Genomic DNA, 15,480 nt, shown 5'->3' on the forward strand with positions numbered 1-15,480 from the left:
CACCATATGCCTGATACCTGATACCACCTGTCCGACTGATCTCAACATGGCACTTTCTGCCCTAATTCAAACATTCATTCATGTTGATATTGTAGTATTGTATATGTATATATATACTTATGAACAACCATATGGATCATTAGATGTACGATAAGACAATCAGTATGATGTGATATATCTCCTTCACAAGAAAAAACCAAAAACCATCACACAAAATAAGGAAAGATATCCAAAACAAGACAACGAAGAAAGAAAGACAGAGAGACACATGAGACAATACGAGTGAGTATGAGAGTAATGAATGATAGATATTGAACATGATGATGGATTGATGATTAACGAAAGATGTATGTATTGATATTTGATATCGATGATAAGACCGAAGATCAGACTACAAACAAAGACCAAAATAGAACAAAAATAAGAATAAAAAACCGAAAGAAATGACTCTTTATATCTAGACCCTCGACTTAGACCAATCCCACTTCCCCACCATCTCCATCTTCCTCCAATCCAGCGAGATACATTCCAAAATCAAAGTTTTCTCCAAACGCAGCCAAAGCATCGAAATCGCCTCCTTCCAATCCACCCAGCACCCCTGTACCAGTGGTGTTGCCAAGTAGACTGAAATCCATTAGATCTCCCGCACCAGTACTATTGTTGTTACTGCTGTACGTGTTCGTATTGGTACTTGAACCGTTCAGGGACATGGTAGCAGGTGTATTAGTCGTAGATGCGGATGGCGGCGAAGGTGTTAATCCATGTGTAGATCCAGTAGGTACGTTCGTATCTGTCACATTTATGATGGCGTTGTTGGGCGATGGGTTGAGTGATTGTGATTTTGGTGTGGCGACTGCATCTCTCTGTGAACAGATCCCACCGACATGAAAACATCAGCAATGCTCTCCAGTAGATCGAATCATTTTCACGGTCAAAGAGAAAATCGATAACTCACCAACAACTCCTCCTTAGCAGATTTAGGCGTCTGAGCCGTCTTCACCTGCCCTTGGCCCGCCGTACCAGGTTTGGGCGTAGTAGTCCTCTGAGTGGGCATAGCAGGACTTTGAGGGGGTAACATCGTTCCAGCCACACCTTTACTCTGATTCCTATCTCTGCTCATTTGTTGATTCTGAGCTTGAGGTGGATTTCGAGGCGACGCTTGAACCTGCTGATTAGGGTGTGGTTGGGCAGGCGATGGAGCATCGATAGAATTGCCAGACATGATAGGTGTATGAGGTTGGAATCCAGGTGGTAATGTTGTTCCATTAGCCAACTGACGCATAGCTTGAGCTTGATCCTGATGCATCTTCTTCTCATAAGACATTTTAGCTTCTTGCTGCTGTTGTCTCATAGCTTGCAATTGAGCCTCGTTTCCAGCTGACATACCGCCAAATCCTTGTTGTTGAGGTGTACTAGCTGAAGCTTGAGGAGTCATACCTTGATTGTAGTTGACAGGTGTCTGAGCATTCTGACTACCAGGGAACGGACTAGGTGCAGCAGATCCGGAATTACGTCGCATCCTCTTTCGATCAGGTGGCGAGGCACCTCGAGGTCCAGAATTGGAAGCGCTCGAATCGGTTTCTTGCATCGCTACTCCATCAAATGACTGAGGCATACCGTTGGGTCTGATGACACACCCATTCAGCTTTCACTCGAGTATCACTCAAGAATTATGACTCACCTCTGTATGGCACCGCTCGCTACTCTCGCATGAAGTCCTTGCCCTTGCATCGGTTGAGGCTGACCTTGTCCAACCTGACCTTGACTCTGCGCTTGAGCCTGAGCCTGAGCCTGGGCCTGAGCTTGCATCATTTGCTGTTGGGCAAGATACTGCTGTTGCTGCTGTTGCTGCTGTTGCTGCTGTTGCTGCTGTTGCTGCTGTTGCTGTTGTGGAGTCTGGGGCGGTCCCTGTTGCTGTGGTTGTCCTGGACCCGGCTGTCCAGGTTGACCCTGTTGACCCATCTGTCCAGGCTGTATCGCCTGTCCATTCAGACCCATCATCGCTCGACGTTGATTCTCAGCTATCGTCATTCGATATCGATTGATCAAGCGTTGCTGAAGCAATGCGTTCCAACTGATCAGCACGTGCGTCTGATACATCACTGGTGTGATTCACTCACCTTCTCACTGTCGTCCATTTCCTGAGGGTTCTTGCCTCCCAATCCAACTTGATGAGCACTCTGACTCATGATTTGGGTATTGATCGGACCTATACCCAGATGTCCCCACATCTGAGCAGCGGTAGCTTGGATCTGTTGTTGCTGGTTGAAGAAAACTTGATCCCTCTGAGCCTGCTGCTCTCGCTGAGCTTGCTGCTGAGCCAAGATCTGCTGCTGGTGCTGTTGATGTTGTTGTTGCTGCTGGGCTTGTATAGCTTGGACTTCAGCTAAACTATGCTGCGCGCGCTGTTGAGCAGCTTGCACGTGAGCTTGAGTCTGTAACATCTGTTGTTGTTGAGCGGCAGTCATATGCTGCTGTCCTCCAGGTGGTGGTGGTTGACCGCCGTTCACTGGACTAGCACCATTTTGAGGATGAGCGAATCCTTGTTGGGGTTGACCACCCGGACCAAGTTGCATCTGACCTTGAGTTTGACCTTGACCTTGTTGAGCTTGAGCCTGAGCCATCGCGTGCTGCTGTTGAGGCGTGAGAGCTCGCATCATTGGATTAGGCTGTTGACCATTCATACCCGGAGGAGGCGGACGCATGTTTTTCTGATGAGGGGAAGGCATAATACCAGGATGAGGTTGCTGCATCATGTGATGGGAGGGAGCGACAGGTGAATGTGATGGCCCAGGAGGTGCTGTAGGAGGTTGTAGTCCACCCATATGATGCGGTTGGCCTGGTTGTTGCTGTTGCTGTTGCGCCTGAGGTTGAGGCTGTTGACCTTGATATGTGGGATGCCCAGCTTGAGGGGGTCTGTGAGCAGGAGAAGCAGCGGACGGTCCAGGTTGAGCGAATCGTTGAGCAGCTTGTTGTTGCATCATCGCATGTTGCTGTGCGGCTTGCTGAGCCTGCTGTTGCTGTTGCTGTTGCTGCTGTTGTATCTGCTGTTGGACCATCTGAGCAGCTTGTTGCTGAGTCATACCATTGGCTTGAGCGGCCGCCTGAGCTTGTTGTCGCATATTAAGGATCTGTTGGGACGATATCGGTTGACCTTGTTGAGGTCCGGCAGGGTAAGGGCCAGGTTGAGGCTGCTGAGGCTGCTGCTGCTGCTGCTGCTGTTGTTGCATGTATCCGCTGGGTCCTATACCAAGCTGTTGATTCCGAATATTCCGTAATCGGGTCATTGACTAATGAAATACTGGTCAGAATCGATGACTCAGTCGGTGAGCCGAATTCACACTCACCTCGTTGTATATCGCTGGATTCATAGCTCCCTGTGCTCCCTTCCCTCCGCTGAAAACATCCCAAAACACGCACCACCACCTACAAGACGACAAGATGAGCAATATACCTCAATTGACATCGTTGATACTCACTCGTGCAATACTCCCTCTCGAACATTGATCGGTACACCCTGCTCAGCCAATCCAGCTTCCGCGTTAAACTGAGCAGCAGCCGCTGGGAAGTTATGTTTGATCAAATAATCATGGATATACAGCTTGAGCCTGATTCAGAGCAGAACGTTGATGTCAGTCATCTTCTGATTCAGAAGGGTATCAAGACGAAAGAAAGACCTGCGCTTACATGCTCTCGCTATCCCATGATCGTTGTCCCATCTGACTCTGAACCGAGCTACCCGCTCTCGACATCGCATACGCATCCTGACGTTCCATCCCAGCATGCTGAGGCGGCTGCATATGCTGACCTGCTGCTAAGCCGTCCAACCCAGGCTGAGCTTGACCTGATTGCTGAGCGAGATGTTGAGGTGGTTGTTGAGGTTGACCTCCTGGCTGAGGTTGTAGTCCCGGATGCTGTTGATACCCCGGATGCTGTTGTTGAGGGTTCAAACCGGGTTGTTGAGGTGGTGGACGTACAGCCTGAGGATGAGGATGAGCTGGAGGAGGAGGAGGTTGCCTCATCTGACCTGAAACGGGTGATTGTCCAGGTTGCATACCCTGTTGTGGTTGAGGATGCGGATAATGTTGAGGATGGATACCTCCAGGAAATCCTTGATGGGCGAGATGAGGAGAAGGCGAGGGATGGTGGGGAGAAGGGGGGACTACAGCCCTGGGCTGTTGATTCTGCTGTTGTTGCTGTTGAGCTTGTACGGCTGCAGCTTGCTGAGCGAGTTGTTGCCTCTGCTGTTGTTGTTGCTGCTGCATCTGCTGCTGTTGTTGTTGCTGTTGGGCTGCAGCTTGCTGAGAAGACATGGCAGCTGCATTCATGTTGGCTTGAGGTGGTCGTACGCTATATTGATGAGGATTAGGAGGACCATTAGGAAAAGGTTGACCTGCAGGTTGTTGACCTGCAGCAGCAGCGGCCATCTGCATCTGCATCTGCTGAGCGTGTGTAGGCTGACCTTGCATAGGCTGCCCACCTTGACCACCTTGCATGTGGCCGAAAGGGATCTGCTGAGGATTTTGTCCAGGATGTAGGTTGGGAGGAGGGGGATGAGGTAAAGCCATGATGATGGTAGTGAAGGGATAGTCGATCTATGCCATTCAAAGTCAGCTGGTGATCTCTGATCTCTGATGAACGTCAATGGCGCGTGATGGCGATGACAAACGAGAGAAAACTCGTCAGATTGAGGGAATGTTATAGAGAGAGAAAGTAATACGAGATCATGATCAATTGCATATGGGCGCAATAAGAGAGTCAAAATGCACGATCAAGAATGGAGAGTGAAGACACGTGAAGCGTACTACTATCACTACAACTCACATAGGTAGACTATATCCATTCACTTGTTTTTTTTTTCTTTTGACTCCTACACCAATAATCTTCAAGCCCTACCTCCTCAACTATATTTCCACTGATCTCTAAGTCGGTATGAGTAGAAGATAGAATTGATAAAAGGATGAAGGGTGAGGACGTGTCCTTTCGGATTTTATCGATGTTCCAAGGTCGCGTTGAAGTGCGTTCTTTGAAGAGTCTTCACCTAGAATCGTACTGTGTGAAATGGGAAAGGGGCGTTTCCAAGGTAGATGAAGGAATGGGAGAGACGCTGATCTATCTATGTGGATGAACACACTGTGTTTTTTGATGTCTTGGTGTTGTATCTTGACGAGTGGAGTCAAGTAGTTGAAAGATGTTTGTTGATTTTGATATTGTTGATGCTGGGATGAAGGCGGTCTATGCGGTAAGGTGTTATAAATGTTATTGCAGAGTATCGACTGACTGTGCGTATCTCCATTCATTGACCAAGTGGATTTATTTTATTCACCAAATCTTTCCGCTCCAATCCCTCCAAAGCTTCTAAAGGATGATTTGATGACCCACTTGACTTGGTCGTCTTGTCTAGGTCTAAGAGGTTGCACACGCTCTGAACTGACCGCACCGACTTTATAGACTTGAAATCCGGATCACTTCAGGGCACACTTTCACTTGTAAGATATCTTAACTGATCTAATCGCTGATTGGGATTGTTTATGTTTGTGTGTTGTGTGTATCCTTCGTGTGACCGGTATACACACAAACGCGATGTTTCGAATGATCAGATCACTGACAGGTATGTGACTGCTGAGGTCGATAGATGGGATGTGATATGATATGATATGATCTATATGCGATGAGATATGATGGTCTGTGATGAAGCACGGACGGTGTTCAAGTCCGGTTCAAAGGATGGTGGGTCAGGAAGGTGTCTCGGTTCGTTGGATGTCGTTGGATGGTGTTCTTGCCAATTCCGAATTCAAATGGCGGTATTCGAAATGATCCAAATATGTGGGATGGTGTGTCAAACGTTATCTATGAAAATGATGGGTCGATAACGATAGTAGACAAGTGTGAACTGAAGGCCCAAAACGAGGTACCACCTGATAGACCTGTCCGCCGATCAATCCCAAGTCAGGTTCCCGCTGATGATGATGATGATGCTTGACCCGCACAGACCACTAAGATCGCAACATGAGATGAAGGAGTCTGTGAAGATGAGATGAGATGCGTCGTGATTTGGGATCAACAAGGAACCGCTCTACGGCCGAATGATGATTGATTGGAGGATGTTATCTCTCTATCTTATTGCTGTATCGTCTACTCTTCTAACCATACAAAAAATCCTGCGACTATGGATACGATGGCTGTACCGATGTTGATGGTCTATCGTATGTCGATACGGTAGGTAGTAACAAAAGTGTAGGTCGGTTTTCACTGGATCCAATCTGACTCCAAGTACGTCAAGCTCCGAATCCTCCGATAAGTGGATTCTGTTTTCTGATTGACACACTCTCACTCTTGAATCTAATGCGACTGTTTGTTGATGATATTAATCAAGAGATGGTGGATGACGCGCTGGTTAGAATACGAGTATTGTCGCTAGATGTAGAGATAGAGATATGCTGGTTGTGGTTGTAATGAATCCAGAGTGTTTTAGGTGACGTTCCAGAGGACAGAGTGTACCAAATTAATCGTAATGAAGCTTAATCGGGGAGTTTTTCTATTCTTGAGTCTGGATTTTTCCCAGGCTCCTCTACCTCTTGACTATGCTATTGATGTTGACTTTCGAAGAGATGATGGCGATGAACAATAGTATGTGGTATGATATCGTAGCAATCAAGCTAGATACCCATATGAGCCATTTGCAGAAAGAGCAGGCCGAATGGTGGAATGGTTAGGGATGATTGGGGCTAATTTTTAAGGGACTGGACTGATACGAACAACTTGTTGATTAGGCTCAAATGAAGACTGCAGCACGTTACGACTCCTATGGCTGTCACTTTGTTCGAAGTTGTTGATGTAACCTGGACAGGAGCTTCATGGATCATGCTCATGCATGCGTTGTCACCAATCACTCCCTTGTTAGGAGCATTCCTGATGCACTGAGATAGGTTAGATATATGGACGATGAAGTGTCCACATAACAAGGTTCAGAGAATATTCAGGGTCTAGATCGTTCAGTAGAAAGAAGACCCTTTTCTTCCTGTTCTGAAACGAGCAAGAATCATTACAGGCGATTAGAAATCGATCCTAATGTTCTTCGACTTGTCATTACGAAAACTTGTTCATCCCTCTCGTTAAGGATCAATTTTGATCCGCAAGATCGTACCTCGTGTGCGGCAACTCCATCAACCTTTGTACACCAGGTGTAAAAGGATCTCTTACGATTATTGGCAGATAGATGCAAGGAGAAGCCGAATAACATCGTGCTCGTATTACTACTCGTACTCTTTATGCACCTACTCATTCAGTGTGGAGCTCTACTCGCATGTGAGCTGTATTCATTGTCTATCTACTGTATAAGTGGACATCCGATATCGGTGTATTTTGAATGTACAGGTGATCGTCCTTTTTGTCACCCCCCACCCTCTCCCCATGCATAAAAAAATCCCACGGAAAATAAAAAAAATCGATCAAAATTTCCAGATGCGGAAACTTGTTATTCGGCACGGCTACCTTCGCTCACTGAAATTCCCATTCGTCATGGCTTTGTGGCACTTGATGTCCAGCGCCGCTGATGTCAGTTGAATTCCGACTGGATAGTGGGACAACTGGGACGATGCCGGGTGGGACATGGTGGTTGGAAGGTCAGCTGACAGGGAGGAAAATCAATGAGGACGTCGTATATCTTAGAGGTCAAGACATAGCTTGGTGGCGATCACGATGGGATTTGTAGCAATGTGCAAGATATTTACTGTATCCTACGTTGCGATTTTCACTACTCTACGGATTGATAACGAATAATATGGAACGATTATCCTAACAAAGCCTATTGTTTCTCTTCAATACCGGTTGTGTACACTGTACTGATCTCCTCGTTTGTGATCCCCCCCCCCCCCCTATCCGTATCTGTGGCAGTGACAATCGTACCAGAACCGTCCGCCAAGGTACTACCAGCAAACGTACCAACGTTCTCTTCTGGCAGTTTATATTCCGTCCAGTGAGTCGAGTATGGCTCGACAGTACTAAACCAAGGTCTAACAACATGAAGTCCTACCCATCCCTTGGACAACTCCGTTTCTTTACCAGTCCTTTTAGACCTGAAGCATTCATGCAACTTCGAATCTTTCGTTTCCAACAGTTGACTTATCCTCGTGGAAGTACTTGTTCCTTGTGGTGCAAGAAGATGCTTTTCCATTCAGCAAATGGTCATGTACATGACGTTGCTTCACAGCTTGCCTGTCTTTATACTGAGAGCCGCACTTGTTGGAGAAAGGCTGGCAGCGAGGCGTCGCACTGACAGTGCCTTCAGGTAGAAACGGCTTTTAGACCAAGTGCATTGTATTCAACATGCAAGTAATTCAATGCCACAGTACCGTGTACGCATTGGTATGCACGTACTCGATTATGTACAGCCAAGTATAACACAGGGAATTGCGAGAATGCATGTTTGTAAGAAGGCCACAAAGTCTGATACAAACAGACTGAACCACAACAAGTCAATGGGGCAACTCAACAACAAAGGTGATCACATCTACCTCACCTCAAAGATGGCTAGATGAAATGCTGCATCTGACAACGGAGGATGTTTGGTCTAAAAGGATCATTTTCTTTCAATCGAAGTGGTGCGTTGTAGTCATCTTCTCCAGTACAGTATCGCGCAGTATCACATCAGAGCTCAATACCAGTAGGGATTTGCCATCTTTTTCATGGTTCATTCATTCATTCATTCATTGAACCTTCATTCGAGCTACTACAAGATGAGCGACGTCGGTCTGTCTGAATGGGATTGGAGTGAATCCAAATTACTATCACGAGCCGGTACCAGATACATCACCAAGATATCCCATGTGGAAACCTACAATCCTCACGACACAGTCGAGGCAATCAATACATTTCTAGCGTCACATGAACGTGAGCGGGAAGATGATGATGGGAGTTATCTCAAAGGATATATCATTACGGGTCTCGTCGTGCCACTCACGGGCGAGGACCCAACCAGGGACGATGAACGGTACAGAAAGTTCTTAGTTTTTGATTCAAACTGTGGAGCGGTAAAACATCGTAGGAATACCTCGGATTATGCTCAAGATGGGTGTGAGGTAGTAGATTGCATCGGATGGCATGTCCATACAGATAACAACACTCTGTACGATGATGAACATACCGAAATATTCACGAGGGCAATGAGGGATCCTACCATATTACGATACAAGTGTAATGAAGGAGAGTTCATACCTGGTGATTATGTCTTGACTAGCGACGAGATTACTGAGCTCTTTAGGATTGAACAAGACGATTATCGCAGAGATAGAACAGGTAGAACGCCTACAATAAGGTCCATCTTCTTTTATAGGCCTGATCTGACGGGTGTTCCGAGGTTCAAGGAGCATAGGTACAGGTCTGACCATCCCCTCTCGACAGAGGAAGATGCGCAAAGTACTTGCCCGGAACTAGCTACGCAAGCGGAGAACGCGAGGATTGAAAGATGGAGAGTGGGTCGATGAAAGGGCTATTGTATTGCTAGATGAGTTTGATATAGATCAGGGATTTGCTACCCTATAAATTTGCCGGATTGTGCAATTGATTCTATTATCTATCAACGATTCAACTTGCACATCATGGAAGGTTCTAGTGAGAAAGAGCTTCCTCATCAATTGGCGCCGCTGCTTTACCCATAACATAGACTGCGTACTTGGAGTTATCGACATCTGCTCAAGCACATTTCGGTTTCGTGGCCTGATTCGCCAGAATAGCCATTTTGGGAGGCTCTTGGGGTGTTGGTGTTGCAAATTGTATATTTGGCCTCAGCAATCTCATAAGCTGATGTTTGTCCTTGAGCCTCTTCAGTGGAAGGCGTCTCAGGACGACAAGTGTGTTTCGATTGTCATCGGAAGGATGGATGGACGTACTGGTCGTCCTTTCTTCACTCTGGCACAAAGCAAGCAGACGAAGAAGTCAAATTCTCAGTTGCAAAGGAGGTCCAGTATTGAAAGGGGGCGCCTGTATGTACTGACTATGCATGAATATATGACCAGCGCTCCGTAAGTCGTTCTCTGTTCAGCTCATCTTCCCCAGCTTTTCATACACAGTAAAGCATTTTTGCCACTCGGGTATTTACAACCTCACCACGTCTATTTCCAAACTATCCTCCTACCTTGCAAGAGATAGCCTAAGGTGTACTTGACAAGATGGATCTGTCCTCGGCCTCCGCACCCAGCTCCGTCATCACGGGTTATAACACCAGGTGGTCTAAACCCCGAGGAGTCAGCGTCCCACGCTTTCTGCAGTACATCACTCGGATTGCCAAGTCATCGACACTCTACGAGGATCGTATGGAAGCTGGTTTCCACAAATTTCCCGGGACTCGATCACACCTGCGGATTGGTGAAGGTGCGACTACCCAAAGTACCACGTATCAACCAGAGATGATGTTTTATGGATTCACAATCCCAATATATACAAGGCCTGGCCTCTCAGACGAGGAAAGGTACCTTGAAGGATCGATTAAGGGGTTTCTGCTCGATGAAATGATTGCTATGGCTGATAATCATAACCATCCGAATATGAAAGAATCGCTACAATCGTACAAGCAAAAGGACCGAGACCAAAACCTTCGATACGCTCATTTCTTAGTCTATCATAAGGTAGCATCGAAACTTCAGCATGATCACAGATGTGAGAAAACCAACTGTCTAGGCCATATGCACTTTGATCCGGAGGATGAAGAAGTTATTGACTGCGCGACAACACTCAGAAGTGGTAAATACAAATGCAACTCCGATGCGAACCTATGGGACGAGGACCCTGTAAATAGTGAAGTGATAAATGAGATCTTATCACAAGAACCTGCGATAGGAAATTACAGGATATTCGATCCGGATTACGGAAGATCTCTTATCGAGAGATCAGTTCATCTCTATCGACCTGATTTGGACCCAGAGGGTCAAGAGCATTATGATGACGAGAGTGACAGTGTCAGAGAGGAAGATCCGAACGAGATGGAGGTCTCAAAGAGATGGTTTGCGAATTACAAAAAGATCGTTTACCCTTTTGACGCACACGCATGTTGTGAACATACTCATCAAGCATAGCTTCTTATTGCTCTGCGAATAACGAGACGGAGAAAGATTTTGCACATTCTGTTGATAAATGCCTTTCGTAGATCTGATGACGATGTTACATGATCGTGCAGTCCAACACTTGAGTACGAATATGGTAGAACAAGAGGTATGCTGACAACTTTGTTGATCCTTTGATCCCTGTTCCTTTGAGAGGGCTTGCATGATGTCAACCCGACTGCAAAATGCATCGGGTGCACCACCAAAGCCAATAGCCCAGAATGTGCCACTTCTTCCTGTGGACGAGCTGTGAAGCACTGATGATGCTATATCAAGTGATATGATCACGTCAATCAATCATTGACGGAGATCCTTCCTTTTGCAATCGAATCATCTACGATAATAATGGTAAATTTCAAATCAAAAGTTCAGTTTATCTGTATAAACCCGATTCGGTGATTCCTCAAACTGAAGATAATTATCAAGATGAGAGTGATAGTGTGAGCGAGGATAAAGGTGAAATGGATCTGTCCTATAAAATTCTGTCAGATAGCGCGGAGATATATTACCCTTTCACCGTGCAGGAAAGCATGGCTAGCCTGGGAGATACATTGGGTTGATTGTCAAACATCCCACAGCGACACTTGGTAGTCGATGACATGACTGGGAGTTGCTACCCCAATTGACTTTAGTACTGTTGCTATAAGCAGTGGATCGTTGAGTAAGGTACTACCGTTATGCATGATGGTGAGGATGACATGATATCTAACTGTACGCATGCATCGCTAACCAAGACCACAAGTACACTAAAACATCCTTCGAACAGGTTCGATAATGGCGCCAGGCTAATATAATACATCAAGATTAGTCAAACATCCGATCATCTCCGCAAAGGAGGGCGAAAACAGTGCTACTCACTTTTTTGACGACTCTGGGTAAAGTACCTTTCTGGAATGCACTCCTAGAGTTCCATTCGCTCCCAACGGGGTTATTAAAGCTTCTCTCATACTGTTCTTTGGAAGTGTACGGGTAAGGCAAATCTTGCAACAAGAACTGCGAGGCTTTCTTGTCTTTCTTTTCGGTGATGATGACATTCGATCTGCTGAAGTCTTTTCGTTGAGTGGGTTCGATACCGGCTGTCTTGACGAGGAATTTAGGATTGACATGTTTCTTCTTCTTAGCTCCTTTACCACCCCATGCACCCTATCAACAATAGAAATCAGTCCCGTAACTTCCCCCTGAGGAGGGGTATTATACAATGACTCACCCATCCAGGTAACGAGGTATCTTCAACCTTCGGCGCATCCATCTCCACCTGCTTCTCCTTCTCCCTAGCAAACTCTTCTACAACATTATCACCCGCAAAGGCCTGTGCAACCAAATCACGTTGTTGGAAAGCTTTGATACCTTTCCCTGAGATGGGCAGCAATTCTTCATTCTCGTCCTCACTATCACTGACATCGCCATTTGTGGGTTGAGTAGCTTTCTTGTTCTTTCCTTTTTTGTTCGATGATGAAGTTGAGGCTGTATTTGCTTCCAGCGAAATCTCAACCTTCTCGTCATCTAATTCGGCCTCTTTACCTTTGACAGCCTTCTTCAATGATCTGGTGGTCTTGTCTTCTGCTTTAGCATTGGCCGACCCGACTAAGGCATTGCGCTTTCGTGACGGTCCGCCTGAAGATGTCGAACTCAACCATGGGTTATGATCTGGAAGAGATTCTTCGATCGGAGGAGTAGGTTCACGAGGCTTGGAGAATACTGATGGTCGTTTGCTTTGAGCTGGCTGAGGAGTCTCATCATCCTGTACCGTTGACGTCTAATATTCGATCATCAGTCACATTTTGCAAGATCATGGTTGTATTTCACTCACTCGTTGTGGCCCAGAGAAAACCATCCTTCCCTCATTACCACCCACTCTCAGCATGCTGGGTCTCTCATCTTCTTCCTCTTCATCATCCTCATCCTCGGTTCCTCGCTCCTCACCAAACATTTCGATATCTCTTCTCAGTTCAGCTTCTGTTTCTGCAACTTTCTTCATTTCCCTTTCTTCAGCCTTTTTCATGAAAGCCATTTGCATCAATCCTTTTCCTGCTTTACCCCTAGCTTCCTGATCAGCAACGTTCTTGGCATCCAGCGCAGCCAGTTGGTCAAATGCTCGGGATTTGATCATCTCCTCATCTTCTTCCGACTCTTCATCTTCGTCAGAGGAGGAATCTGAGCCTTCATCTATACCCATTATCTTTCTTTGCAATTTCTCCTTCATATTCAGCATCTCCTCTTTCGCTCTTCTCCTATCCTCGAGTTCCGCGTTATCTCCACCAATATCCCTAGCCCATCGACCAGTCTTGGCACCATGCCTCAGGGTGGCTCGTTCCCTTGCTCGATCTCTTTCCAATTTCTCTCGTTCTTCGGCTGCGGCCTCGGGATCCAACCTCTCCAGATCTTCAAGATCCATTCCGGGATTTTCTTTAGCAGCTCTCTTCCTAGCCAATTTTCGGAATGTCTTCGATTTAATTTTGGCTACTCTCTTCGCCTTGGCTTCTGCTCTAAACATCAATTCACGCTGATACCTCAATGCGTCTCTTCTCTCTTTGATTTCTTCCAAAGTCATCTCTTGAGCTTCTAATGCCAGATCCTCCCTCTTAGTTAGGCTATCTTCCGTCAAGTTGGCTTTATTCAATAAAGCGGTAACGGCAGATTCCAACTTATTCGAAGGTTTGAATCCTGACAATATTTCATTGGTACCTTTAACTCCACCACGTTGTTCAGGTTGTAATGGGAACGACAGGTGTTCAGCTTCTTTGACTCGTTTCATCACACCGGCCCATTTCTGTCCTTCCTCTCGGGTCTTCTCGTACGCAGCTTCTCGATCTAAACGTTCTTGCACGACTGTCGGCAAAGGCGCAGAAACCAGACCTTGCTTGAGGATGGATGTTGACTTCTTGTTGTCCGACTTGGTTGGGAGGAGAGCGGAAGCACCAGATAGTGAGGGATGTGACGAGATGAGGGATGACAAGTCGAGTTTCTGGTCTGAGGAGAACAAGTCGTCAGCTTTGGTTTCATCATCGAATAGTAAGATTGTACTCACTGTTTTTCAGAGCAAGATCACCGTTGTCCTTCAAGCCTGGTCCCGATACTACAGGTAGAACTCGTCGTTTCTTGACTTCCTCGAGCTTCTCCTCTCCATTCGCTTTCCTCTTCTTATCCGCTGAGACCAGCGAGTTAACAAAAGCATCAAGACCATCGAGATTTTCCGGATCTTCTTCATCTTCCGAAAGATCAGAGGGTAATTCAGCCTCTGAATCTTCGTCTTCATCTTCTTCCTCTTCCTCCTCGTTATCTTCGCTCCCTTCACTCATTTCCTCATCATCATCATCCTCGTCTAGTTCTCCGTCTCCGTCTCCGTCTCCGTCTCCATCACTAATCTCCTCATCCTCCTCATCGTCTTCGACAGATGATGGTGCTTTGACGGCCTTCTTCCCTTTACCTTTGCTCTTTGAGACAGACTCTTCGTCACTCTCATCTAAATTGACTGTGAGTGGCTTCGCAGGCTATATGGAGTTACCAAATGAGCTACGCTTCTCGTTGAGGAAGTTGATGGACCAACCTTTCTTACTACTTCCTTGGCCTTGGATTTCCCTTTCTTACCCTTCCCTTTATCCAGTTCTCTGAACACATCACCCCATCTCTCTTCATCACTGCCATCTGATTGCCAAGCTTCGTCCGAGTCAATATCGGACTCATCACTCTCGATTTCACCTGTATTCTCATCGTCTGCAATCATCATTGCCACCTTCTTGATTCGACTCTGCATGTCTTCATCCTCATCGTCCGAATCATCATTACCTCTTCTGGATGGCCCAGCGAGCTCCAATTCATCTTTAGATACTGATAGTTGTGCTGCGGAAGTACGATGTCGTTTAGGCAGGGCAGGAATATAAGTATAAGCGTTGGAAGGGTCCTGTCTCCTTTTAGCTTTTGAGCCGTTGATGGGTTTCGATTTTTTGGTACCCGACGAGGTGGACGCTGAGAAGGGCTGCGAACCTCTTGCCATGTTGAGCTGTTATCTTGACTCTAGCTTCGGTCGGATAGCTAAAGAAGTAGGGATGATAATTGGGAAAAGCAACACATAGCATCTACAATTCAGAAAATCCCAAAAAAGTTGAACCGGCGAGGTGGAGGTCACCGTGCGAGTGAGTGCCTTGTTTGATGAACCCATTTAAGGGGGAGACTGGATGCCACAATGGGTATTTCCGACGGTGATTCGGATCGTTGGCTGGATTCTCACTCTCACTCGTCCACCTCGTTACTAACGTTGTCGATGCTGCTGCTGGTTGCAGATGCCATTCAGGAGATCTCAACATATCGAGCCCGCTCATCCGTTTTCCATACCACATCACTCCTTGTAAGCTTGCTTCGTACAACTCTCATTCAGCGGCGC

General features: G+C 46.4%; 4 protein-coding genes across 4 annotated transcripts; 2 read left to right on the plus strand and 2 right to left on the minus strand.

Annotated features, from left to right (window-relative positions):
• Window positions 1-470: 470 nt before the first annotated feature.
• I203_107886 (uncharacterized protein) lies at window positions 471-4,568 on the minus strand (the record flags this gene model as incomplete). Its single annotated transcript, XM_065518275.1, has 7 exons — window positions 471-863; window positions 956-1,625; window positions 1,682-2,055; window positions 2,121-3,290; window positions 3,348-3,426; window positions 3,480-3,608; window positions 3,688-4,568. 7 exons carry the CDS (start codon window positions 4,566-4,568, stop codon window positions 471-473), a joined length of 3,696 nt encoding a protein of 1,231 aa, XP_065372640.1.
• A 4,170-nt stretch (window positions 4,569-8,738) lies between these two features.
• On the plus strand, window positions 8,739-9,485 carry I203_107887 (uncharacterized protein; the record flags this gene model as incomplete). Its single annotated transcript, XM_019148069.1, has 1 exon — window positions 8,739-9,485. One exon carries the CDS (start codon window positions 8,739-8,741, stop codon window positions 9,483-9,485), a length of 747 nt encoding a protein of 248 aa, XP_019002302.1.
• A 684-nt stretch (window positions 9,486-10,169) lies between these two features.
• I203_107888 (uncharacterized protein) lies at window positions 10,170-11,072 on the plus strand (the record flags this gene model as incomplete). Its single annotated transcript, XM_019148070.1, has 1 exon — window positions 10,170-11,072. One exon carries the CDS (start codon window positions 10,170-10,172, stop codon window positions 11,070-11,072), a length of 903 nt encoding a protein of 300 aa, XP_019002303.1.
• A 773-nt stretch (window positions 11,073-11,845) lies between these two features.
• On the minus strand, window positions 11,846-15,093 carry I203_107889 (uncharacterized protein; the record flags this gene model as incomplete). The annotated part of the gene is made up of 6 exons (XM_019148071.1): window positions 11,846-11,884; window positions 11,958-12,242; window positions 12,307-12,855; window positions 12,910-14,069; window positions 14,128-14,590; window positions 14,647-15,093. The coding sequence occupies 6 exons, from the start codon at window positions 15,091-15,093 to the stop codon at window positions 11,846-11,848; spliced, it is 2,943 nt and encodes a 980-aa protein (XP_019002304.1).
• Between the last annotated feature and the right edge of the window lie 387 nt (window positions 15,094-15,480).

This window comes from Kwoniella mangroviensis, chromosome 3 (assembly GCF_000507465.2).
Source record: "Kwoniella mangroviensis CBS 8507 chromosome 3, whole genome shotgun sequence".
Classification (NCBI taxonomy): Eukaryota; Fungi; Basidiomycota; class Tremellomycetes; order Tremellales; family Cryptococcaceae; genus Kwoniella; species Kwoniella mangrovensis.